General features: G+C 44.9%; 3 protein-coding genes across 3 annotated transcripts in view; 1 reads left to right on the top strand and 2 right to left on the bottom strand.

Annotated features, from left to right (window-relative positions):
* Window positions 1-1,177: 1,177 nt before the first annotated feature.
* slc38a6 (solute carrier family 38 member 6) lies at window positions 1,178-12,832 on the bottom strand. The gene is made up of 16 exons (XM_018690195.2): window positions 12,569-12,832; window positions 10,586-10,716; window positions 10,385-10,458; window positions 9,955-10,007; window positions 9,792-9,831; window positions 7,602-7,680; window positions 5,520-5,602; window positions 5,371-5,429; window positions 5,219-5,290; window positions 4,687-4,743; window positions 4,119-4,198; window positions 3,913-4,013; window positions 3,671-3,795; window positions 2,686-2,830; window positions 2,238-2,332; window positions 1,178-2,080 (listed from the first exon to the last, which is right to left on the bottom strand). Exons 1-16 carry the CDS (start codon window positions 12,659-12,661, stop codon window positions 1,997-1,999), a joined length of 1,371 nt encoding a protein of 456 aa, XP_018545711.1. The 5' UTR covers window positions 12,662-12,832; the 3' UTR covers window positions 1,178-1,996.
* A 78-nt stretch (window positions 12,833-12,910) lies between these two features.
* trmt5 (tRNA methyltransferase 5) lies at window positions 12,911-15,786 on the top strand. Its single transcript, XM_018690194.2, has 5 exons — window positions 12,911-12,980; window positions 13,120-13,718; window positions 14,162-14,286; window positions 14,421-15,060; window positions 15,507-15,786. The coding sequence occupies exons 1-5, from the start codon at window positions 12,973-12,975 to the stop codon at window positions 15,566-15,568; spliced, it is 1,434 nt and encodes a 477-aa protein (XP_018545710.1). The 5' UTR covers window positions 12,911-12,972; the 3' UTR covers window positions 15,569-15,786.
* Window positions 15,787-15,793: 7 nt separating this feature from the next.
* mnat1 (MNAT1 component of CDK activating kinase) overlaps window positions 15,794-26,949 on the bottom strand; it is a 31,935-nt gene continuing 20,779 nt past the window's right edge. The window contains exon 8 of the mRNA XM_018690196.2: window positions 15,794-16,104. Within this exon, the coding sequence (XP_018545712.1) occupies window positions 15,984-16,104 (121 nt within the window). The 3' untranslated portion in view covers window positions 15,794-15,983. The remainder of the gene's footprint in view (window positions 16,105-26,949) is intronic.

Genomic DNA, 26,949 nt, shown 5'->3' with positions numbered 1-26,949 from the left:
GAATGTTAATGAAAGGAAGATGACATGGGCTGCTGTGAACACAGTCTGACACTAGGTGGTAATCTTGTGCTGCATATGGGTTTATCTCTGTGGTTCCCATAGAGGAGAGCATGTACAGGAGTGTCAGAGGTTATTTTATTCCTGAAAGAGCTTGTATTTTGACAGATATAGTGACAAACGGCTGATGGTGGCTGCTGGAGGTGCTGGACAACTAAAGGTCACACTTACACAGCACCAGTTTATGCTACTCTATATTCCACCACATTTACATTCAGCCTCTTATTCAGCTATTATTATAGCTATTATAGCTTATTAATTATTTGAAAGCTGTAGTTTTAAATTTAAATTTTACATGAAAAAACATACTGTACATTAAGTTCATAAAAGCATTGTCAAAGATTAAACCAGTGCGGTCACATTTCAGATTTCCCTAAGATTCTCAGATGGTTTCATTTAAACAACTCAAGCTCCAAATAGGTCAAATTATCCAAAATTTGACAAAACAACTTGAGAAAAGTCCAAAAAATGAATCTAAGTTTGTGTAGAAGAACTTTCTTTGTTCGTTATTCTGACCTCATTAATCATCTCATGATCCTTCAGATTTATCTTGTGGCCCTAAGGTTCCCAACCGAGGGGCTGGGCCTGGAGAGGGAACCATCAAAATACCAAACTGTACGCTTTGTCAAGAAGTTAAAACAAGCTAAGAGTTTGAATGCAGGCCCTGTAAGTATTTTTGCATTGCTGTATTGGTGTTAAAGTAAAGAATTACCTGAGTTATTCATAGGAGTGTTTCAGAGCGGTGGATGGAAGCTGGGGGTATTTCCTGCACTGGGGGAACCTCCTTAAAGGGGGCGTGAAGAGTGGGCAGCCACTTCTCTCTGGATGGGCGGCAGGCTGGTCGGCCTAATTCCTTCGATTAAAAGCAGCAGTGAGGCGGCCGTAGGTTCCAGAGGCAGCATGAAGACAATCTAAACAGCATCATGATTAGAAACGTACTGAGCATGTGGCTTTCATTATCTACAGGCTGAACCCACATCACAACACTGAGGAGCGGGTCTCAATGTCAATACTGCGCCTGTCAATCAAACATGCAGCCATGAATGTGACATGATAGACTGATGAGCTTCCCACAATGCTGATAAAAACACTGTAGTGGTTAAATGAGCAAGCTGACATGTCAGCACATAAACAATCTCCCTTTTATTAAATGCCAGCAATTTGAAGAACAACATTATATTATCTTACATTATAAACAACTGGAGTACATTTTAATTAAGTGGGACAAACATTAACACATTCACATACAAAGTAGCACCACAGCCATTTAAACCTGAGGTATGGATCAGAAATGGAGTGGGAAATCAATACATGGGTTAAAAGATAAAAACAAAAGCATAAAAGAAAAATCCAAACACAATAAAGTGAATAAAATGTGATAAAATGGCCGTAAATTAGGGAATGTAAATTAATCATTATGATGTGCAAAAGTGAAATGCGCCACAAACTAAATTTAAGAAACCTGACACATTTATGATTCAACAGCATTTTTCAAATTCATGTAATAGATAAAGGTGCATGATCATCCAGACAGAACAACATGATGCTGTTAGAGGGGTAATAATGGGGGGGGGGGGGGGGGGGTACATGAGATGAACTTAAAAGATAATGGAGGATTTCTTCAACATTTCATTCTATTGTTCTGACAGTAAACCTCATCCATCTTTTCTTCCAGGCAGATTATGATTTGGGTATATAAAAGTCAGCTTTTAGAAAAGACTGAGAAAAAATGAGTGAGAAGAACATGTTTTGACTCGAATGAACTGGGTTTGGTCAAAGTTTCTGAGTTAGTGTTGAGAACAACTTCACCATAAATAATCTGCCTGAGGTGATGTTGATAAGCATCTGTCTGTTCCCTTTCTTTATCCAGTATTGAGTTTCTTTGGCACGCTTTTCCCTTACTCTGCTCTTGTGCTTGATTTGGAAAACAGAGCGGGGGTTAGGAGCTCTGTACCCATGTAATGACGATGACAGAGAAGCTGATGACTCCCATGATGATGCCAAAGACCACCAGGAGTACAGCCTACAAACATAAGGAGCACAAACAACACAGTGAGCATCATCAGCTAAAAGGAAATGCTTAAAATTTAACAAACAACAAAAAATATAAGCAGTGTGGTCAGTGAGTAAACTGGAACAGTGTTTTTGTCACTTGAGATACAGTATATATGTGTATTTACCCCAACAGAGTCAAAGGATCTGAGGGGTTGGCTGCTGATTTTAAGGTAGAAGATGCCGGGGAAAACAAACAACAGACAGCTGGATGTTGTAGATCCTGAAGAAGAAACAGGAAAAGCCTTTGAATTGCATAGACAACATGCTCCATGTCTGATAATAGCAGCTTCATAAACTGTTTCAGCTGCACTGCACCATTAATAATGTATGAGCAGATACTGTGATTTTAGCCGGCACGATCAATAATTGTGGAATATTGACATCTTTGCTGAGATCTTGGCTGCTTTTACAGTCTGCTGTAGCTGGAAACAGTTCAGAATATTTAAAAAGGTCACAGTTAAGCAAAAATAATTGTGCTTGTGAAACATTAAAAGACTAATTATGTGTTTTATTAAGACCATTATATCTAGCAAAACAAACCTGTCTTATTTTGTATATAAAAACAACACATACCCACGATTCCAAACACATTTCTGATGTCAGGGACAAAGATGGCCAGCATCAGCACCACACCCAGGATGGTTAGAGTTGTAACGATGTGGACCAGCCAGGAGAAGGGACGTCCTCCACGTAGCAGCAAGATCACAGCCTTACGGGCCTGGAGCATACACACAAATAAAGCTCATCCAAAACTCTCTGAAGATGTACTGTGTTAATGATTCTGACCAAACGTCTGATAAGAGAAGATGGAGTGGTGTTGACGAAGCTGGAAGGAAAAACTGCTGATAGTTTAGTTTAATTTTCTAACTTATAAGCTCTGTATAAACATTGTAACACAATAAAATGTGATTATTACAAGATAGAAGGATATTTTGAGTGTTTACTGATGCACAGTTTTAGTCAACAGTTCTGACTTATCATCTGGGGATGTATTTTATATCACTTCATCCGCTGATGTTTTACAATATTATCCTCCAGTATCTGATTATAATCCTTGCCTAAACTAATGGGTACCCACAGGAGGAGTTATAGCTGTTGAAAAATATATTAATAAACACTGATAGCTGCTTCCAACTATATTATAGCATATCATTAACCATTTATAGCAGTTTAAGGGTTGGTCTGTTTTTTCCCCCAATTCCAAAAGATTTTAAAAACATAAAATAATTTTCAAGGTGCAAATCTTAAAAGTTCTTAAAAATGTTTAAATTATTTCTACAGTTAAAAAAATGATCAACTTGATATTGAATCTAAAAAAGCTGAGATATAACCATACAAAGTCAAGTTAATAATAGCAACAAGTAAAGAGCAGTGATAGAAAAATATGAAGGAAAAAAAAACACGGGTTTGTTAATTTTCAACATCATCAACCATGTCTTCTTTTTATGTCATTTCACAGATTTAAATAAGGAATCCAAAATGAGGAGAAAGTACATTGGGATTCTCTCCTGTACTTTTTGCTTGTCTAATTAGAATATCACAGAGTCGGTCTACTCACAGGGAAGTGAATGAGTGGTACAGTCAGTAACACAGAGAGAAGGATTGCCAGCCGAACCGTCATCACCATGATGTCCCGCGGCATGTACGCGTCGTAGCCAAGCAGCAGCTCAGAGTTCACGTGAGCTGTGAGCAGGAGACAGGAAACAGAGTGAGGGTGCAATGTGAACAGATACGACAGGGTTTTGAAAAGTAGCTGCAGCATTATCTTTTACTCAGTGATGTGTGTCAGTGCAGGCTTACCATAGAAGGTGAGGTAGCCAAACAGCGCAGAGATGAGGTAAACCAGGAAGCTGAGGCTAATACTGACATTTGTGACATTCTGCATCCTGGCCTTAGTGGGTCTGAGAGACACAGGGAGATACTCGTGTCACATAATCAGAACAGATATTGAACAGAAAATTCAGAGAGTTAAATGAAACAGTAGAAGTAAAGGTAAAGCTGCTGACCGGTCCAGTTCACAGTAGATTGGCAGGACGGCTGTGTGGCACAGAAAGGAGAAGGCCATGGTGGGGATGGCGTACGCACTCTGCAACACACATCAGTCAGAGCACGGCTGTCATTAACAAATTATCAGCTTACACAGGAGTGAGGGGGCAGGTGGGTCAAGGTATGGTTTGTGTAGTGGTAATTACCATCTGGGTTGCAGAGTGTGAACTTTCCTGTGTGAATGTATTCATATGGATGTAAATATGCCTCTTTAAACACCATGCGAGTTTAATCTTTAAAGGTCTCGTCTCAAAACACCATCAAGTTGTGTCTGAACAACTGGAGCCAACATGTGCTTCATGTAATTCTGCATGCCACATGTACATTTGGCCTTTACGTGTAACATACATGTGAGTGGCAGCTGCATAGTGCACTCGAGTTCTCTACATGTGCAGCCCATCCTTCATAGGTAAAGAGTGTGACTTGTCACCACAGTCAAACAACTGCAGTACTTTCAGCAGCCTGTCACTGCCACCCCGCAGGTTCTGTGTGCACGGTGCAGAGGAAACACTGGTTTCATATACGTACCTCACTGGAGATGACAAAGAGTTTGGGCGTGCACTCTGAGTCAGAGGAATTTGATATCTGGAGAAACAAGGACAGAAGAGGGAGCGTGTTATTTCTGAGAGGAGATGACTTCTGCAGTGCTGCTACAAATGGGAGAAACATACAGCTAAATTCCATTGCCTGGTTTTGGAGCTAAAAAGGAAAACAACCTCCTAAATTAACCCATGATAGGTCTGAAGTTATAGTATGGTCTGTATAATTCCTAAAGGTCAGAGTTCATTTCCAGGCTCAGACGAGGTCACCTGAACTTCCTTCCCCTCAGGACTGGCACCATTCACCGTGCACAGTCCTCTGCTGCCTTCTCTGGTCCTCATCAGCCAGAGCCGACCCAATCAGTAAACCCGATCCCCTGGGTTTTCCTCCCTAATCCCGTGGCCGTGACCGTCTGCTCCAGATTACCTGCCTCAGACCTCTGGTATCTTATGTCTGGGCGTTTGTGTGCACGTGGACGAGCATAGAGGGAAACAGGGGTTGTTGTTGCTGCTGTTGTTACCTGGAAGGCTCCCGAAAGCGTAGTCACGTTGTGAGGCAGCGGACAGGGGATGGACCATTTCTTGACCACAACCTGGAGACAGGAAAACACAACAGGTCAATACCAGAGGAGCTGGAAATTTTATCTTGGAAGGGGGAAATATTAAAACTCACCACGACAGCGAAGTACAGCATGAAGAGGAAAGCGAGGCTGCTGGTGTATCCCAGGAAGCCTGTAATGGTTAGAGACATATCTGGTAAGAATTAATAGTTCAAACCAGTCAGGGCAGCCAATCAAGATGCTAGCTGATCGACTTACTCACCAATTTTGGGCAACATTGATAAAGGTAGAACAACGCAGAGTGTGACCAGGATCAGAAGCAGCCTGCCATCTTCATACCAGGCACTTTTGGAAAACAAGGAGAGGACATGAGTTATTAAAATGCTGCATCAAGCCACATTTGTCATCGTCGTCTCCCTGGTTCTGAAATGTCAGGGACGGCAGAGATGAATTTTAAGTTCCCTAAAATGGACCAGCTCTGGAAATTTGTCTCCATTTCGTGCTCAAATACAGAGCGACAGATTCATCATGTGGTACGAATTAAGGGCTTTAGCTCTCGCAAACCATAACAATTATGTAATTCACATGCAAACGTTGTGTCGCTCCGTCAGATGAGACCACATTTCACTTGCCGGGTTTTTGGAGAGGGGGAATAATATTTTCCTTTGCTGAGGGATAGCCTTGGCGGTTTATTCGGGATTGGGGAGGTAGAAGAGGAGGAGGAGGAGGAAGAGGAGGAGGAGGAGGAGGAGGAGAGGCAGCGCTCGAGGTGACACATGTGGAAGGCATGCCGGCTCCGCTGGGGTCGGGGGTCGGGGGTGGGAAGGGCACTGCGCCTGGCGCTGCTGTACGTCGGACCAGCAGCGTGGGGGTCACGGGGGACTGGCTCCAGCTCTCTTTATGGGGAGCTCCCACAGTCAGCAGCACCTGCTCTGACCACATCAACACCCACTGACCCCTGTTTGGCAGTTTCACAGCTGCAGCGTTTCCATAGGCGCTGATGGATTTGTCTCTGTGTCTACACCGTTTCTTCCCTGTAACTGGACGTCGGGGAGACCTCTGCTCTGACCTGCACTCTCTCTCTTGTCCAATCACTTCTACTCCAACCTAAGTTTAGCTGAAGCGCTCCACCACTGCCTAGCTAACCCCCTTCTTCACTTTTACAGATTGTTATGAAGAAACAGGGATGTTAAAAAGAAAAAAAAAATCTCCACCACCATTAGGATCATTCTCTGGAGACTGGAGGCTTCCTGCAAAGATGCAGGATCCTAGAAGACCCATGAAATGTGGAACATTTCATGGTATAACAAGATGCAGGATAGCTCTCAGTTACGGCTGGAGTATGACTGCCAATGAGTCAATCTCCAGATAGTGCTGAAGATCAGCATAAATCTTGCCAGTACAGGATCCACAGCTGTCCACGTCTCTGGCCTTGTTACTAATCTTAAAACAAAATTTGAGGAACTCACACAGGACATACGTACACTGTGTTAGAGCAGATGAAGAGTGCAACTGTATTTTCACTCTGCCGCATTATGATAAATGAGCCAGAAAAAAGAAACACGTTTCAATATAAAACAACTCGTTTATTTAGGCTTTGATGGAATTGAGTGTGTGTCTGTTAACATCCCAAAGCCACTCATTAACAGAAATGTTTTGTTTCCCTCAGCAGTGAGCTGTAATTAGAATGGCAAAACTGATATCCCCTTGTATCAGTCTGATTCTAGGGAACATGTGCGAGAGATTTGGGGGGTGAAGGGAGAGCAGCTAATACAAAGCAGCTGTGTGTGGAAGATTCAGATGTTGACGGATTGGGCCGAGAGGCAGCTACAACTCTTGCTTAAACCAGTGTGGCCAATAATAAAGTGATAGAAGTTACATTCTTGGCCGGGGGACTTTGCCATGAGGGCTCGTCCACGTAGGGCCAATGAAAGACACGGGCTGCTGGTGAAGGGTGATGAATGGCTCTCTATCATAAATACATTTCCTCTGGGCGTGCTTCATGCTATACAACACGGAGCGCAAGTTTCCCTCCAATCGCTCACAGACAGAGTATTAGTAGTGCACTGTGGTTTGGTGAAAGATCTTCTTCCACCACATTATTCATACGTTTCTCATTCCCCCGACTAATTCCAGTTTGTGTAGCTTTGCGGTGCAGAAGTGTCACATTTGGTTATTTGAAGGCCAAAGGTATAATCTACAACATCATGGGAACGGGAGTGACTCATTCGTTATCTTAATGCAGCTAATTTAGAAGAATAGTTCGCCTCTACCCGCAGCTGTGACAGATTTCGAACCAAAATGTTTTAATGGTGAAGGAGCCTCCACACAGCCGTACACCCACCCTGTGTTGTCCTGGCTCAGGAAGCTGCCTATGGCCGCAGGAAGCTCCGACTTCAAGATGAACAAATAGGATGACATGGCTGAGGAGAGGGAGGAAAAAAAAAGAAGGGGGTTTCAGAAAATGTGTGTTTTCCAAATCAAATAAACAAAGACAGAAAAAAGCACACAATCATACCAGACTAGTAAATCACAAACACAGCAGATGACTGTATGCCGCCACAAGCAATCCAAAATTGCTGTGTGTGAGGGCGGTGTGTGTTTTCCAGCACAGGGAAATGGAAGGCAGGGCGGGTGGGGTGGGGTGGGGGGTGGGGGCACCACAGCTCTGAGTTAATGCAGATGGGTGGGGCGGGCAGCTCAAGAGGATCACCGGCAAAGCCTTCGGTGCGGAGGACGAGACATTATGCAGATCTTCCAATTGCTGGAGACCAGGAGCAGCAGCCAGGACGGAGAAGTGTGAGGGGAGGGAGGGAGGAATGCTAACAATAATGATCTCTGACGCTAATCCAGGTATTTCTCTCCCTCCCCCCCCTTTCTCCACCTCACTAGGAAACAGGATATTATCTGAATCTGACGGGCTCCAACATACTTCCCCTGGACGCCCGGGCAGCCAATGAGAGAAAGGGGATCAGGGTCACTTCCTGAGGATCATATCAGCCCCCAAAAACTTGAGGAGGGAAAAAAAAAAAAGGGAAAGAGGGAAAGATGGGAGATGGAGATCACAACTGGGAGAAGGGAAAGCATTTGTCCGAAACAGGGATTCAAATGCAGTGTGTGGTCAGTTATAAAAGGAGATAATGTAAAAGGGATTTAAATTTGTGAAGCCAGGCATGGCCAGAGTTAGCTGGGACCTTACTGCCTCCGGGGCAGGTCTTGCACTCGCCGTTAAATAAGCCTAGACCATAATCCCTCAGATCCTGTATTTGTTTATAAAGGAAAATTCCTCCAATAACCCTCCAGCCCACACAGACACAAGGACACTCATTCTGAGAATAACTAATGCCATTTATAAGCACTAAGATCTGTCAATAATGGGGATACTGCAAGGCAGCAGCTGCTTTAGTGTTTTAGCCAAAATGTCTCTGCAAAAGTGCATCCAACAATTTAAACAAACCATAAAAATGCCACACACACACACACACACACACACACACACTGACAGGGATCACACAAACAGACATGATGCAATGGTTTAGTTTCATGCAGTTTGGCTAACTGTAAGCACAACAACAACACTTTCATGGGAATTCCTGATGGGATAATACTTACATCTCTAAACAAAAAAAGGCCCTTGAGTGAAGAAAAGGGATTGTTATTGTCCAAGTGGTAAGAAAACATATTTTAATAATAAGCATGTATGTAAAATTCGAGAGAAACTGATGTAAACCTCGTGTGTGTGGTCAGCAAATAGTGAGAGAGTGCATTTCAGCAGAAGACAGAGCCACTTTCATTTCATTAAGAGTGAGGGGAGAGGCAGGCTGTGAGAGCCCTAGGCTGGTCAGTAATTAAGGTCAATTGGCCCATCAGCCTTTGGCAGTGCAGATGAATGTTTACTCAGAGTGAGGCTAATTGCACTCTTATAAAAGGGGCCCGGGGTGTAGACAGATGCATGCTGGAGTGCTGGCTCTCACACTCTCACACATACTGCCCCATGCTGGGAAAACCACAAACATACCAGAGGGCAGCGGCAATAATCCACTCAGCCGTGCCACTAATGACTGCAGAGGAGCTACCACCTCAGCTCTCGACCGTCTGAGAGGCGCAGTTTGTGGCCGAGGGACGGGGCAGAGATGGCAGTGGGGTGGGGAATAAAGGGAGGGGTCCCATTAGGTTACTCAACACTCAGAGGGTTGGAGTGGGTTTACCATCAGTGATCAATTAGACGCAAAGTCAGGTTTCAGGCCCAGGGGAGGGGGCTGAGAGGACAGCAGCTACAGGGTCAAAGGTTATCAAGGAATCCGGATAATGGCCTTACAGGAAGATGGAGGTGGTGGTGGGGCAAGTAAAAGTCATCAGATCTCCAGTAGGAGGCGCTATCTACCTCCAGAATAAACTGGCTAGAGTCTGACCCTACAGCACTCTGCACCCTCCTCATCACTCTGCTTTCTATAAAAACCACAAAATCAGTTTATGTCCAACATGTCAGAAATAATGTATTGTCAGTGTAGAGTAAAAATTGAGGCTGACTTACCACCAACATTTTGGATAAGAATAGCAGCTCCAACTAGAACCTAAAAAAAGAAGTTTGAAAGGGTTAGTGTGAATGTGTTTCCTTCTCATGCTGACAAATATAAGTGTGTGAAATCCTTTTTTTGACAGGGTGCGCTCACACTAATCAAAAAGTCAACACTTACTTTTCCTGGATTTTGTAAGGCTCTCCCTCCAAGGTCTTCATATGAACTGATGCCTGTGAGAGTCAAATAAAAAATAAGTACACGATGGGCCAAACATCACAAAATTCTCAACAGAAACTGGGTGGTAATTAATGATCCACATGCCACTGGTTATCTCTTCATCTCCTCTCTCCTCTCTTTGTCCCCTTTTCAAGCATTATTTAAACATCACCTGATTCAAATGCAACTAGGAAGCAAAAAAAGACAAAAACAAAAAGACATTGAGATAGCGTGGTGATAGCACACTGATTTAATCATGAGTGAGGTGAGGGGTGCAGTCCAAAGTGTGGGGTAAAAAAAAAAAAAAAAAAAAAAATGAAACCTTCCTGGACAAAGCCATGGGGATGTGCTCATCTAAAGTTAGCCTGTGTATTCACTGTTAGTTTCTCACCTGTCTGGTCACATAGCTTCAGGAGGAGATGTACAGAGTACGCTGCCAGGCTGGACACTAAAACCAACAGGATACTAGAGAGGAAAGGTAGATGGAGCAGAGATCAGGGTACATGTAGTTGTGTTTATTTATGATTTATTTAGAAAGCTGTCAGGTGTTTAAACAGCACTGTGACAGAAGGTGTAACAGGAGTATTCTTACCAGAAACCAACTATGCCAGTGCTAGCCATAGCATAAGCTAGTCCCAGTATACCGCTGCCCATGATGGCATTCATCAGGTTAAACATAGAGGAGGTGAAGGAAGCTCCTCTGGCCCTGGTCTGTACTGATCCCTGCACACACAGAGGAGATAACACATGAATGAAGAAAATAAAACAGCTTGACTGAGGATAAAGGGGTAAAACAGTGAGTGTGAGGACAGAAAGAGCAGCAGGAGAAATCTGATTTTTTTTTTTTTTTGTCAGGGCTTTAAGAGAATTGCACCTGACAGTATTAAGAACAACTGGCCAGCACTGATGATGGATGTCATGAAACAACACTGCAGTGGCATGTAGGATCAGGGAATGGAAATGGGAATGGATGGGGTGGGATTTGAGCTGCTGGCTGTGGGACAGCTGCCTGAGCTCAGGATAAGGGGAGCTGCCCAAACTGCTTGACCTCTCTAATAGGGGATATCCTGGAGAGAACGAGTGGCAACTCTGGTGTCAGTGTCACAACAAGCTCAGATTGACCCGCAGGCCGCTGAATCTGATTCACCCTGAGTTACAGTACTGAAAGACAGGAAGTTAACTGTGACAGCAGATGTATGAATATCTAGACATGCTGAAAATTTAGTTAAACCAATTTGAAAATAATAAAAAATAGAAATGCACCAGAAAAGTAAAGTAAATGACAGAAACACACTGATGAATAAAACACAGATGAAATTTCCACAAATTTTGAATATTCCAGCATGCATCATCACCAGTGAAGTGAGTGAAAACATGTCTACCAGAAATATAGACAAATCATTTTTTCTATTTGATGACTTGTGATCGGTGTTAGGATTCATCTAGATCACATGTTAGCCCTTCAGAGACACGTTTTACCACGAGTGATTTAATAAAGTTACCACCTCCTGTGAGTGTGTGTTTCTGACATGAAAGCAGTAAATGAATGACACTGATTAGTAAACCTAATTATGACTTGGGGTTATTGACATCCACCTACGCTGTGAAGCTCATTACTACTGATGAATCCTGCAAAAACACCACAAGGACCCACATTTCTCTGCTTCTGCACTTCTTAAACCTGATCCACACTGAGACATTTTCAAAGCTTAACCAGATGACTTAAACTCAAATTTTGGAATCGCAAATTAAAACTCTTGGATTTCAGAGAATCAGTGACTAGAATATGTTAAATGGACCACCTCCAAAAAGTATCAGTCAGTCATAACAACTATATGCCTTAAGAGGGACATAGCTCCCGCTGAGGACACCAAGGTTATGTCCTTGGTATACATTTTAAAAACCTTAGGAGGAGTTTATGTCGTATAAATAAATGACCCATAGTCCGCTTTAAAGCTGGTTCTGAGTCAGTGTCTTTTTACGTGTAATAATAGACTTCAACCACAAAACATATTACATAACTGTTGTAATGAAAAAACAAAAACTTGGTGCAGTTGCCCTTTAAATATAGATATTTATATATAGAATGTCTTTAATAAGTGTATTTTATTATAGCAAGGATTATTAGTATTTAGTTTATGTACATTTTTACCTTTTTAAATCAAACACATCGTCTTCATCTTACACACACATCTTAGTGTGTAAAATGCAGCACTGAGGAAATGCAGTTTCATTTCTCTCTATACTGAATACTGTATATGGAGAGAGTGACAATAAATCCTACCTGTAAATGACACACTGAATTGACTTTTTATTTACATAAGGCATAAATATAAATACAGTTACATGGATGTTCTCAGTGGAAAACAATCATTCAAATGTCATAGTTGACTGCAGTGTTAGAGTAGACTTGTAAGTGCTGACAGAGAAAACTGAAAACAAACTGGAAACTCCACAATGAGCATGTGACTGCTGACATGACAAATATTTTGTCAGTTTGCAACTACTGCAGCTACATCTCTAAACTTCATACATTAAGACAGAAGCACTGTTTCTTTACTGTTTTTATACTCACATTTGATAATAAAGGAGTTGTTTCCTCGCCTCCTGTGTACCCGCCGGTGCACTGACTGTATAAATCTGTGTTTGTATTTCCATTAATACTCATTTTCTGCTCCCGGAAAACTCAACTCACTCAACAAACTGCAACTGCAACTGTTCCGTGTCAGACCTCTAAACCAATGTTATTATGAGACCATTTTTTATGTTAAATCACTTTTTAACCTCCTTTTTATCAACTCATCAGCTGCTGACTGTTGTTGTTGACCCTCCGCGTCATGTGCCTCTCTTTTCCGTCGCTTTTAAACGTCACACAGGAGACCGTCCAATCGGAAATCGACTCTCCGCTCGTTTGACCAATCACCGCTCTGCTCTTGTCCAACACTGATGACACAATTCAATCGTGCCTGAGGACGGAGGATGTTGAGGTCTGAGCTCTGAGTGTGAATTTTCTCGATAATAATCGCATAATTATAACTTTTTAATCCTTATGTCGCTGTATTGGTGTTAAAGTTAACACTCGGTTTACAGTTAGGATGTGTTTTCTCTTCTCTTCTTCCATTTCAGGCTCTTCAGCAGAGTCTTAACATCTGCACACACTCATAGAAACCTAGAATCTGGAGCTGTACACCGGTGTATTTGTTCTGCAACCTCATTACCAGCCTCAGCTTGTCCTGGTTTTGCTGAGAAGCCTACAATGGAGCCTAAACTGTACCGGCCCCCTCCAGAGGTCCGGGGCATGACCTCTCTGGACAAGGAGGCCTTCACACAGACCATTACAGTCCCAGCTCTAAGGGTGCCCACAGGGGTCTTAAATAAAGTGGTAAAGAGCCTGAGAAAGGCGACCATCCAGCGCCCAGGCATGCCCAGAGTGGTACAAGATACAGAGGAGAGCACTGACTTTCGTTTAGTCCTGTTGGACCCTCACAGAGTGTCCTCGATAAGCTCCTTCTCTGAGGCTGAAGCTGAGGCTCTGAGGTCTTTCGGCGTCGCTGAGGAGCTGCACTCCTATGAGCTGCAGCTGACCTACGACAACCTGAAGAGTGAAGAAGTGCTGGAGGCTGTGCTCCCTCAGGGGCAGGACGTGACCTCTGGGTTCAGCCGGGTGGGACACATCGCACACATGAACCTGAGGGACCACCAGCTCCTGTTCAAGAACCTCATAGGTGAGATGCAGATGCTGCAACAGAGGGATTTTGATGCAAAGTAACACGGGTCTCAAAACTGTTGAGGAATGAAAAATATAAACGTATAATATTACCATATGAGTGTATTTCTGGCAAGGAAAGTGTAGTGCAGTCAAACAGTTTAATGTAACTGAAATGAATGGTGTTTTGATCTCAGGACCTCAGTCCCTGCTTTTATTTCCAATCTCAACAGCCACTTTCTAAAAGTTAGCAAAGTGTGGCTGCACTTAATGTTATTACAAATAAATTCACACATTTTAAGTCTAAGAATTAAGAATATTCAATTTAAAATTATTTTAAAATTCCTGTATATTTCTGATTTCCTAAGTAAAGCCCAAACTCAAGACAACTATAGTTAATAAAACAAATGTCAAGTTTAAGGAGTAATTTTCATTGTCATGACTCTGCTACTTCCATCGTAGGTCAAGTTATCATGGACAAAAACCCTGGTGTTACCTGTGTGGTCAATAAAACAAACATAATCGACTCAACATACCGCAACTTCAAGATGGAGGTGCTGGCTGGAGAGGAGAACATGGTTGCCAAAGTAAGTTATAGTGTAAATGTGCATAATTTCATGTTACTGATACACATGTATGTATGTTCTTAAATACATTCAGAACATCCACTGAGTTTTGGGGAGGCGTCTGATGCTCATCATCATTTCTCTGTGTGTTGCAGGTGAAAGAAAATGGGGTGACATATGAGTTTGATTTTTCTCGGGTGTACTGGAACCCCCGGCTGAGCACAGAGCACCAGCGTGTGGTGCAGCTCGTCAAACGTGGTGACACAGTGTTTGACGTGTTTGCTGGAGTTGGACCCTTCGCCATCCCTGCTGCCCGCTTGGGCGCCAATGTGTTAGCCAATGACCTCAACCCAGAGTCCTACCGATGGCTGCAGCACAACTGCAAAGTCAACAAGGTGGACAGCAAAGTCAGAACCTTTAACCTGGACGGCAGAGAGTTCATCCAGGGACCCGTGAAGCAGGAGCTGCCTGCTCTGCTGAAGGCAAAAACCAATGTTCATGTTGTGATGAACCTGCCTGCGTTGGCTTTGGAGTTTCTGGATGCATTCAGAGGCCTCCTGCACGAGGAGTCTCCCTGTGATGACAACTTACCCACAGTGCACTGCTACGGCTTCTCCAAAGACGACGACCCCGACACAGACGTGGTGAAGAGGGCGTCCCGCAGCCTCGGGCTCCCCCTGGAGAACAGATGCTCCGTGCATTTCGTGCGTAATGTAGCACCCAACAAAGATATGATGTGTGTGAGATTCACACTCCCAAAAGAGGTCCTCTTCAACAGCAATCATGAACAGACAGGTGAGAATTAATTTACAAAACGGTGAGAAATTCAATGATAAACTGATAATAACTTCAGTATGAAAACCAAACATTCAAATGTGAACATGAGTACCATTTATAGAAGAAGGCCTCAGAGCTGGTTGCTGCTCTTTGGACACAGAAGGTGAGGAGGAAAACTCTGTAGACTGAAGATTTAAAGAAATAATCTTAAATATCTGACCTTCAGATTTTTTCACTGACATTCAGACATTTTATGATAATGTTTTACGGTACTCAGCAGATTAATCACCAATGGAAATCATCTTAATTTGTAGCACTAATACAGACACTCCGTCAGTAGTTGTACTGTATGTGCTACATGTATTTTACTGTACTGCCACATGGACCAAGGACTGTCCATCTCTGTACAATTAAGTTTTACTCTACTGTCTTCACCTCCAAACTTTTTTTGTTTGTCTCCACAGAGTCTTCAGAAGAACCAGCCCCAAAGAGACAGAAGTGTGAAGAAACTACAGATTCAACATAATAAATTAGGAAATATTTGACTTGGGATCTTTTTTAAAATGAGAAACTATGAGTTTAATTGTTGCATCTGTTCTTGCAGATGTTGAAGCATCTTGTCATCAGAAATCATGACCAAGCTTTAGTTCAGTTTTTTATTTTAACAGTTATTTTTCAGGGCTTGACTTGTGATGTCCCAAGTTGTTTCATTTTTAAATAAATCTGTTAAATGATGGACAGACACAGACAGTGTTCTTTGTGATTTATTTAAGTATAAAAATAACACAAAATATAAAAAGTCATATACACCTTGACCACAAATGAGTCACGTCACTACCCAACCACAGCAGCTCTCCACAGTGGTAGCAGGGCAGTATTTATAGTCCATTCAGTCATATTTCTATCCATTGGCTGTTGTTGCTCTGTTGCTCCGTGTGGCTTTAGCCTTTTGGAGGGAACAGCCCGCTGAAAGCATCCTGAACGGCTCGATGACACGCCAAAGCCGAGGTGTATCCTCCAGCTGTGTCCTGAGGCATGGCGGCCCGCACGTGGTTCAGATACCTGAGAACACACAGAGAGCTGTGGTCAGTAACAGGAGTGAGGTATTTTGTAAATAATGTGACTGACTGGCAGCCCCGAGAGCCGCTTTCAAAAAGTAGTTCCTGTGAGTGTAACTTGAGGGTCAGTTTATTCTTCATTAAATCCACACTTGAAGTTATTTTTTCTGGCTCTGCGGGACCCTTTGGCCCTTTGATGAAATCAACGAAGACAGACGTACCCGTACCCTAACACTGGAACACCTTGTGCCTAAAAGCCTCTCCAACATGACTCTATTAAAGTATTATAGGTGTCTTTTATTTTTTAAGTGCTTACAGATGTATCCTGCCAAAGCCCCTTTTCAGGTTCTTAAGCAAAGCCAAAAGTCAGTGTTTATTTTCACATCGGCTCACAGACAGAAAAACAGTTGTGCTATTAATTTAGTCTCCACATCTTGTCCCCACAGTGATAGAGTGTACTTATGAGTGTGTGTTTGTTTTGGGGGGGGGGGGGTGACCTGTGTCCCCCCCACCCACTCTAATCCTTCCTCCACTTTTTTGTGCCATCAAAAAGTGATCCCACATACGTTCTGTGCTGCTTTGTGTAGCATCCGACTACAAAGCTAAAACAGCAAAGTCCTCCAACAACTGAGACAACACGTAGACTTGCCTGTCAATACTGCTCCTCCACACCCCACACCCCACCCTGCAGAAATCATAGTCCTGGCAGAGAGGTCTAAAGCCCTCACACGAGTCTGGCTTCACAGCCCTTGTTCCTGTGAGCCGGGGAAACTTCAAAGTGAAACGGGAATCAAGAGCACAGACAGCCCTCTGTGATTTCTGTGCCCATTCAAGCTGCTTTACAGAGTAACCTAACACCTGTGGGGAGGTTCAGACTGAGAGAGTTGAGGCGTGTGTGTATGTGTGTGTGTGTGTGTGTGTGAATGAGAGATGGACAGGGAGGAAAAGGTGTTGATGAGACTGCACGCCGAATAGATCAGATTTTTCCTCTGGTGTTTTTATGATTCTTCAAGGTGCTTTGGTAATTTCCTCGTAACGGAATAAAGCCTTGGCTGAAAAATAAAGTCGAAACATATCTGCTGGCGTGACTGTGACATGAGCAAATTCAAACATTGGTGAATACAGCACGCGGGAAGTGACCTTGTCGTGTCTGATAATAGATAGTGAAAGTGAGAAGAAGACCGGCAAGAGATGTCAGTCAGGTCTCGCACACAAAGACCACTCATCGCCCACTAGAGCAACAACACACAAGTTCAAAACAGGAGGCCCAGTGATTAATAATAACTTCATTAGGCCCAAGCTGCTGTAGCCTGTCCTTCAGAGCACTTGAGGGAGGTCTTCTCATATGGCTTCCTGCATCAGATGAGTGCTATCTATTGATTATATTGTACTGGGCCTTTTTAATGGTGAAAAAAGTGGGCTATTTACAGCCTGGCTAAGTCTGCTCTTCCTGCTAATCTAATCCCCAAGCTACTCATGTGGTCATTCCTTCCAAGAAAGCTGAGAGCTCTGTGTAACTTTATACCTGCCTGCCCCTAAGGAGAGAGAGAGCAAGAGAGCAAAAGAGAGAACATGAAGGAGGGGGAGAGGGGGAGGAAGGGGGTGAGGGGTGGAGGTGGAAGGGTGGGAAGTAGAGAGAGAGAGGAGGGAGGATATGAGGTGAAATCACCTTTGGGTATCATCATCACAAACCCTCTTCTCTTAAACCAACGCCGCCTGCCCTCTGCTCACCCCTAACACCCAAGGTTAGTTCAGTTCTGCTCCATTAACTCGGCGGCTGTATCCGCATCTTCCCGTAAAGGCCGGGCCACATACGTGTACATACACATTACCGGCTATAGACGCCCCTGAAGCTGAAAGATAAACTCCACTCTTTTCACATGACTGCACTTGACAATGCTGTAAAAAATTAAGAGCGGACTGACCACACCTAAGACGTGCAACAACAAGAAATGCATCAAAAAATCTGCAGCATTAGGCACTTTGCTACAAAAACAGGCGGGTTCTTTACCCTGCCTTCAATCATAAAAGGAGACACAACGCACACACAATACCCCTCTGAAACGGACGCTTGGAGACCCTCTGACGCTACTGTTTCACTGCCTGCACTAACACTCTCCACGCCCGCCCTCCCTCCCCATCATCCCCACCACCACCACCACCACTACCCCCACCCCCGTCCCCTCTTTCTCCCTTTCTCTCTGAGGACTGGACTGCCTTTTGTTCGCAGGGCCCTGAAACCCAAGCCGTGTCGGCCGGTAACATCTTTCACTCTCCAGGCCCCACTGGAGCATTAGCTGCAACTCGATATGGGTCTTTTCAAAGCCTCGTATTATTGGGTAAATATGGGTCACTTTGGACTGGCCCATTATGTCGCCTGAGGGGGGAGGGGGTTGAGCGGGAAAAGACGGATGCAGGTGATGAAGACAACCGAATGACACTGTGTGACAGTTTGCGTGTCGGACTGCAATTGCCACAAGGGAGCATGACAGGGGTTTTCCATTAGTATACACACTCAGGGTAGTGATGTATGTTTCTCAGATGAACATCTCCTCTCTTGCCATAAACAATGTGCATGAATTACTGTAATAATCCTTTGGAATCAACAGCAGCAGGAGTGTTTATATTATCAAAAGCATAATAGATGATAAAGTGCTTGCATTATTTCTCAACCTCTACTCATACCATCTGCTATTACCCTGTTCTTTCAGAAAAAAAACTCTGTGCAGTTGGATCAAAACTGTTCAGAGCTAACAGCATTTTTCCACTTGGGTCTGGAACTCTGAATACCTGGGCAATGTCTCCTGCTAATGCTAATAAACGGTCAGAGATTTTCCTGACGGGGCATCGAAAGTATTCCCCGCTCCTGCTGCCTGGAAAACACCGCAGAGCCCCATCTTTAATTCAAAGTGAAAAGATAAGTGGCGAAATGTTCCGGCGGGTTCCGTGTGATTTCCAGCTGAGAATGTGCGGCTCCTCGTTGTGTTTGGATCGGCGATGCTGCTGTGGAATGGATGGTGTTTAGCTTCTTCTGATGGGGGTGGGGGGGGGTGGTGGTGGCTGGGACTCCGGAGGAAAAACTGGAGATATCAGACGGAGGTGCAGGCTGTCTTGGGCCTCTCGTCTAGACTCCACGTGTTGGCTGGAATTGGATTAAGAAGAGCTGTGGAAGCCCGGGCTTGATGGAAAAGAAAAGAGGCCTGTAATGCTACAATGGCTATTTCAGCGAGCAGACACTTAATTAACATTCAAACCACAGAGCTGACGCACAAGACAATAGGGCAATCTGAATCAGTCTTAAACAACGCTCACTGCAGAATTACTGCATGGGGTTTGGCTGCTTTCATACCTGAAGTCTTTACATTCCTGTCTGCCATAAAGCAAGTTCAAAGGAGCTAAACTGGCTCCTTCAGTGGAACAGAAAATTTGAGGCAATATCCAAATGAATGGGATTCTCTAAAAGAATCCATAAATTCCGAATGCCTCTTAAATTTTCCCTCAAAATCTCAGCATGGACCTGAGACCAGGCTTTAGCTTGGCACCTGTCCACTTTCACAGCACACTTGCTGATCCTGGGTCAGCAATTGTTTTTACAGCACAAAGGATCAGAGGATTTTGGATTCAGCTTGTCGTCAGCATGATTCATGACCCAAACAGGGTAGACTGACTTTCAGACAGTTGGGGAGATAAACTTTGTATTCTCTTGGATCCACACAGGAAGGAAAAATGATGTCTACAAAGACAAATCAATAAATCTTAACCCTACCCGAGATTGCTCCAAGGACTAGAGCCTCATTAGCTATGTTTATTAAAGCAATAGGAGCTTAGACTGGTGTTTTGAGTGAACGAAAAGGGCAACTAACAAGCAGAGGGCAGGCTATATCTGAACAGAGGCTGAATGGCCAGTCATGAGGCTGCTGGATGGCAGACTGAATGCCCGGAAGTCTTCCTTTAGCGCTCTGCGCCAGCAGCGGTTGAGGATTCCTGGCCTGGGAATGACGGGGGCTGGAGGAGGGTGCAGAGCCACACACCTGCCAGATGATTTGTCATTATAGAGGGGTCAGCACTCAGCTGTCACCCCCTAATCACCCATCCTACCCCTTAAGTCACCCCCCCCCCTCCCCGCTCAACCCCCAAACTCCACTCCAGTCCTCCAAAAACACCCCCTGCATTCCTCAGGCAGCTCCGGTTACACTCACAGCACTGTTGCCCCATCTGCCCCTCCTTCCCTAAAACTCTACCCTGAGAGAAAATGTACCCCTGTGAGAGACACAGCACACTGAGTGCATTGTGTGGATGTGCGATGTGTGCTTACGCCCCCCCATGTGTGTGTCTACACAATTCACGTGTGTGAATACATGTTTATCTAAGGGCAGAGCCGTTTGTATCGATACCGACGGCGAACCGACAGAGCAGAATTTTTACCAGTAGAGGATGTGTGAATTGGTCTGGTCCAGGCTGCGGTCCAGAAACAAAACCCCCGCAGACAAGCCAAACACAGAGGACTCTCACAGGTATACTATATCTGTCAACAGCGGTCTTTCTTCACCATGGGTCATAGGTCACACTCTTTTCCATCGAATGCAGCTTCCTCTGGGGGCGTGCGAGTGTGTGAGACAGATCCTCAGCCATTAGCCTGCCCACTGTCCACCAGATTGTCTCAAGTTGTACTTTTTTTCTGGGGGGGCTCAGTGGGGTTACATCATATCCTCACGAGCCTACATCACCCTTATCTGTTATCCTGTGTCTTATCATCACCACCGACAGGCTGAGTCTGCCTCTCTGCATCCTAAAACAGCGGAGGACAGGGGCGTGCGTATCACTAACACTTAGTAAAGACGAGAACATGTTTAGGGTGTTAACAGAAGCTTTGGGTGACACTTGACATTAACGCTTATAGAAATACATTCTCATGTGGAGTGACTGACGATCTGTAAGATGTCCTCAAGAAGGCGGCTTGTTGGTATCAGTGATAATGACTGAGGCATACGCTTGTTTTGTGCTTCTTAAAGACAGCATTGTTTAAATGCCTATGATAAAGGCCTATTGTGCTACTTGTGCCTAAATTCAACTGATCGCTACTCCAAGTGTCACCTGTCACTACTCATCCAAAGCTCACTTCTGTCTTAGACCTGCACCTCCTGAGTCTAACCTGATGGGGGCAGTAGAGGCTGGCTGACAGGCTCGGCCACTGGCTTCACACCTAACCGCAACAGCCGTGGGGCTTGGAGAGGCATCACACACCCTGCTAGCCACTTGATACAGCGAGCATCTTTCTTTCGTCTCCTGAGCTGCCACTTGATAACTCTGCCCCCTGGAGAGCTTAGAGGAGGAAGGAGGAGGAGGAGTGGGGGGGGTGCAACTGGAGGATAATGACATGACATCAGTGTCATCGTTAACCAAATGGGGCTGTAAACAATGGAGGGACATATGCTGTCCAGTGAATGGCTGCTAGCACAAGGCACACCCATACAAGCAAACCCACAGCAGAGGAGCCTCGACAGTTAGATGTAACATTCTGGGAATAGAGCACCGATACATAGAGGAAGAATAGAGTTTTCCCGAGGGGGATTCGCCTCCACAGGTATCAGTTACTGATGCACCTCAAGCACTAGGGAGAGGCAAAGAGGATTTCAATCAGGAGGAAAGATGGGAAAAGAGCATATAATGGGGGATGGAGGAAAACAAAAAGGCAGGGAAAGGTGCAGCAGGGGGAGGGTGATAATTCATACATCATAGTGGAGAAGTACCTCCTACCCTGAGGTGTGCGTGGCAGGTCCGCACAGCCGAGCCCCACATGACGGGAGTTTGTTTTCTTTCTCCAGCTCTTAAGAGGGGAAAATGAGCCAGCTAATCCCGCTGTACATTGACAGGCCCTTTGCCCCAGGGATGAAGAGCAGGGGGAGAGGCAAAGAGTCTCAGTCTGTCTGTGTGAAACACACACACACACACACACACACACCAGCTCAGTTTGTGTGTATGCATAGTTATGAGCACCATCAGGCTCAAAATCAAAGCATGCAACTCTAGACAGTGTGCGGCTGCTTTGCAAACCTCTACACAGATCAGTGTGTGTTAAAATAGTCAAGAGACATCACCTCACCCTTTGCTGGGTGTTGACCCTGCCGCTTCTAGGCTGTGACACAAATAAATCTGGAGGCAAGAGAGGCTGTTATCTGCGGAGTTCCCTGCCTGCCGGTGTCTCCTTCACTGGCAATGGCCTGGGTTGGCCTGGCCTGGCCTGGGTTCATCTCAGGAGGAGACTGCTGGTCTGTCTGGCTCACAGCCCACAGAGGGAAAACAATAACACTAAAAGCAGACCTCTTTCACATGACCAGAATACACACAAGACAAATGTACCTCCTGCTCTGTCATTCTGTAATGCTCCCTCTGTTTCCGCCCACTCTTTGGGTCAGAAATGACTCACCCACATGTAAAAAAAGGCTCTAGTCAAATACAGTGTGTGCTTATTTTGACTCATACTTCAAGAGAAGATCAATATTTGCACAGATCTATGGGAGGGAAAACAATAGCGATCTGGCTTCCACCAGCTCTGTCTGTTAATGGTCTGTTTACTGAGACAGACGGGATAATGGCCTGGGTGGGGGCTGGAGGACGGTGGCCACGCTCCACTTTATTTCTGATCTAGTTAGTAACGAGGAAAGAAAGCATCTACAGTACAAGAAGCTGAGTACCAAAGCGAGGCGGTGGCTATATGCTGTGAATGAAGATGGGGCATCCTGTTGACACAGACAGGTTTGCAAGTCAAATATCTGGACTCGAAGCTCCACGCTTTCATACTGCCTGCTCTCTCTTTTGGCTATGCAAATTTTAAATCTGTGAGCCCCACGGCTGCAGTCAAGCTTTTAGATCTAAGCTATGGAAACACTTAAATGATCAGACAGGCACTGCATTGAAGTCTATAGTTACTGGCTATGCTGGTTCTAGTAACACATGACACTGCCACGCGCAATGAGTGTGTAGCATGGAAGAATGGAGGATATCAGATATCTGAGAAACCAAGTTCAGCTTTAGGTCTTGGTTATGGTGGCAACCCCAAAGTATTTGAGGGAAAGCCCTATTGTTATGCAAGAGCCAAATAAAGCATTTCCCATAAATGGCACTGTTTGGCAACATCACATAATATTTTAATTGGATGAATGAGAGCAAAATATGTGCCTTGAGACATTATCTAATAGTAGTAAAAGTAGATCAAAGAGCACTGCTCTTGAGGGAGTTCATCTGAGGTCATGCTAACCGGCGCCTCAGTCTCCAGCTCATAACTTAAGCATCAAAGCTGTGTTTGTGCGAGAGTGAGTGCACGAGTGCATGACTATTTGAGGCCCAGAATACGAGACCCGTCTCTCTAAGGTGCCATCACTCTGCTCCTGTCAGTCTCAGCACTCTGACGTCCCCTGTGCTGCACCTCAGGTCCCCCGCGGTCAGTGACCTCTGATCCCCACCCCCACCCCTCCTGCCCCCAGGCCCTTGCAGGCCCGTCAGGCCCATCAGATGGATATATGCCCTGCAGGGATCAGAGAACATGGGATACATGGAAAAGCTATTCACGGCCGTTTCTCGAGATTCCTCTGGAGTGGCTGTTCTGTGCACAGTGTGAGAATGAGAAAGAAGAATATCATGGCTGACTTGCACTTTCATCACAGAGTGAGAGGGGAAAGCAGGGGAAGGAAAGAATGATTTGTATGCAATTTAAACCTCATATACTCTAATTTAGTGATGGCAGAAATGGATTCAAGAGTACTCTATGGACCATGTTTAGTGGTCCTGCTAACTACCAGAGCCAAATCCGGGGTCACTGGTAGTGTTCTTGGCCAGCTAGGTCAGCGCTGGAGAGATGGAGAGCTGAGACCTGGACTCAGTCCAACCCGGCAGGGAGAGGCTAGTAAAGCCGGCTGCCAGGAACTGAGGGCTGTGATGGCACCACTGACTATTCTGGATATCTCCCTCCCACCAAAGCACTTAACATGCAGTATAAGCCAACACACCAACAAACAAACAAACGAACAGATACACACACTCCATTCACATAAACACGCAGACGCCAAGGGATGCTTGGAAAGCTAAAGAACACAGGCAGGAGGAGAGCATCACTCAGAGACCCATTAACCCCTGGCTCCCAACCAGAACAGTGAGCAGGCGTGCTTTAAGTACACGTTAAACATTGCTACTCTATGTGTGTGAGCACATGTGATTTATGTATTACCTCTGTGAGTCTACGTGTTTGCGATATGTCCATAAAAAGATTGAGTCATTTTAAAAGAAGACTTGGGGGCAGTTTCCAGGGGATGAAAATGACTGGTTGTCTGTGTTCATGAAATAGGGTCACAGCAAACTACCTATTGCTATTTAACCCTTCATCTAGTCTGTTTTGGTGAGACCAAGTGCTCCGTGGACTAGTTCCTCGTGCAGAGAAGTGCATCCCCAGGAGAGGAGCTCCAGACTAAACACTCTGCTCATTCAGCTGCTCCCCTTCACCCCACCGACAAGAGACGGATGCCTGACAAGCGCTCCCAACAGAAAACCTCACTTTTTCCACCAATTATAGAAAGCAATGTGGAGTGGGGGAGGAGGCAAAATTTCAAAATATTATACACACTGGCATTTGGCGAAGCACATTGAGCAACCTCTGTCAGAAAGAGATGGGCTAATTTCAGGGCGACCTGTGCCAACACAAACAACTGTTCTGGCTAGCTTTCATTGTCAGCACTTGAGGTTTGAGGCGAATTTTTCAACGCTCCGCAGCCAATTTCTCTTTCCCCCATTTTTTCCCCCCATATGATTTGTCCTTGTCCAAGATCCCAGTCAGTCTTTCATCGCCTACGCAGTCCGAGCTTAAAAAGTATTCTTGTAGAGAGCAAAGTCAGACCCAGATGCTCATTTACACACACAAAAACAAAAATAGAGCATACATTTTTCTTTGAGGTCATCAGCATGTGTCTACGTGAGCTTATGTATATTAACCGACTTATTTTAAGTTCAATACAGGCATGACTTCATGGGTGTATTTTGATGTATGGAAGTGCTTCCACTCAGGTTATGTCCATCAGCAGGAGTAGGGTCGGCGGGAGGAGGCAGGAGTTAAAACAGCTACTGCTTTGGTCTCTGCCTGCGGTGTGTTGGGATTCATATCACAGCCATGTCAACATAAACATCATATGTTTCTGTTTGTGTCTCCAAGCAGTATTTACTTCTACTTTGATTTTGTTTATTAAAGGCTTTTACTGTTCAACATAAAAGTAAAGAGCCATGGCAGGACATTTGGCGTATGAGCTGTAACGTTACATTCATAGTCCGCTCGTAATTCTTGCGGCTCACGCATGGTTCTGGGTATGTGCCAGTCAATGAGATAGACAGCACTATACTGCCATTATAGAAACCTCACACAGTCAGGGTCTGATCCTCTGTGGCAAATCATACACACCTATGCACATCAGGGGAGGAGCGTTTGGTTATGTATGTGTGTGTGAAGAGGGGGGGGTGAGCTGAATGGGCACTTCTGGAGGCCCCTGTTGCCTGAACATGCAGCCTTTACTCTGCTCCAGTATTGAGGCAGCTGTCTTTAATATAAGAGCTCAGCTCAGCCCATATTTATTCAGGTACAGCTGACAGAGAGAGAGGGAGACAGTGAAGGAGGCGTGGCCCTTCTTTTTCCTGGCAGCCGTGCAGCACTCCTGCGGTTTTTTGGGGGGCAAAGGGACAAGGCGAAAAAGACACAGACACCGAGACAAGAGAGAGAAAGAGAGCAGCGTAGAAGAAAAGAGCGAGTTGAAATAAAAAAGCATGGCTCCAGTCAGTCCTGTGTTGACTGGACATCCCGTCTAAGAGACCAGGCCCGGGGGCCCTGGGGCCACCAGGGAGGGGGTGTGTGAGCTCAACTCTCCCGTCTCGCTTGATGGCTGCGTCCAAGACAAATCACCAGTGGTGCTGCTGTCACCATGGGCCTTGACCAAGACAAACAGCCTTGTTTTAAAATAAGTACCTGCCCCCTCACAGCGCCTTTCACCTCATCCACGCTCAGGCAGATCCATATCTCCTCACACGTTCAAGCATATTCCCTTCACAGGTCATAGGACTGGAGCTGTAGTCCAACGCTCTCACACAGGGGACTCACTTTTCACCCTCTAAATGCTGTCTGCATTCTCTCTCCTCTGCACACACGCTTGTGAATATTTACCACATCACACAAGTTCCGTTGTGGCAGAAAACTGCTGAGACTGCAATAACGGGGGTGAGGGTGAGTGTGTATGACACAAAATGTACAGCAGCTTTAAGAGACACTTCTGTGCACATGTGTATGTGTAAGCTTGATCGTCTGTGTATATATGAACTTGCATGCACAAAACCTCAGACTTAGCTGAATCACCAACTGCCAACTGCACAGAAGTGTCAGCACTATTCCTTGCTTTTACTTAACAGCACATTGCATCTTGGGAGTTGTGGTTTGTCTGAACGGGCTTGTCTGTGTCGCTGCCTGCGGCCTGCACCAGTGGGACTGGTGTTCTTGAACTAAACCTCATTTATCTCCGTGGCAGAGCCCTTCCTCTCCAGCATCGGTCCTCCTGGACCCCTGAACTGCTGACACCACCCCCTCCCCACTCCTCTTCCTCCGTCCTCTGAGCTCCAGCATGCGGCAAAAATTGTGAGATGTGTTTCATCTGCATATTGATCAGCCTGGCCAAAAGAAGTAGGACCTCAGCACTTCACTGAATACATAATGTAAATAAGTGCCAGTTATTCTGTTTAAACTCTCCTGCAATCCTTTAAGGAAAACGTTTCATCTTAAGTAGGTGTTTTTCCTGATAATTAGGGAAATGTGATTGTACAACAA

The sequence above is a fragment of the Lates calcarifer genome, linkage group LG19 (assembly GCF_001640805.2).
Source record: "Lates calcarifer isolate ASB-BC8 linkage group LG19, TLL_Latcal_v3, whole genome shotgun sequence".
NCBI lineage: Eukaryota > Metazoa > Chordata > Actinopteri > Centropomidae > Lates > Lates calcarifer.
This window is presented reverse-complemented; position numbering and strand designations above follow the sequence as displayed.

What these genes read in the sequence shown, in the direction of transcription:
- slc38a6 (XM_018690195.2), bottom strand. Translation starts at nt 12,661, where the DNA reads ATGAGTATTAATGGAAATACAAACACAGATTTATACAGTCAGTGCACC. An exon ending in CAACTCCTTTATTATCAAAT is followed by an intron (nt 10,717 to 12,568) that starts GTGAGTATAAAA and finishes CTGTGTGTGCAG; the next exon opens with GGATCAGTACAGACCAGGGC. An exon ending in TCTTATCCAAAATGTTGGTG is followed by an intron (nt 7,681 to 9,791) that starts GTAAGTCAGCCT and finishes CCCTCTCCTCAG; the next exon opens with CCATGTCATCCTATTTGTTC.
- trmt5 (XM_018690194.2), top strand. An exon ending in CCTGTTCAAGAACCTCATAG is followed by an intron (nt 13,719 to 14,161) that starts GTGAGATGCAGA and finishes CTTCCATCGTAG; the next exon opens with GTCAAGTTATCATGGACAAA. An exon ending in CAGCAATCATGAACAGACAG is followed by an intron (nt 15,061 to 15,506) that starts GTGAGAATTAAT and finishes TTGTCTCCACAG; the next exon opens with AGTCTTCAGAAGAACCAGCC.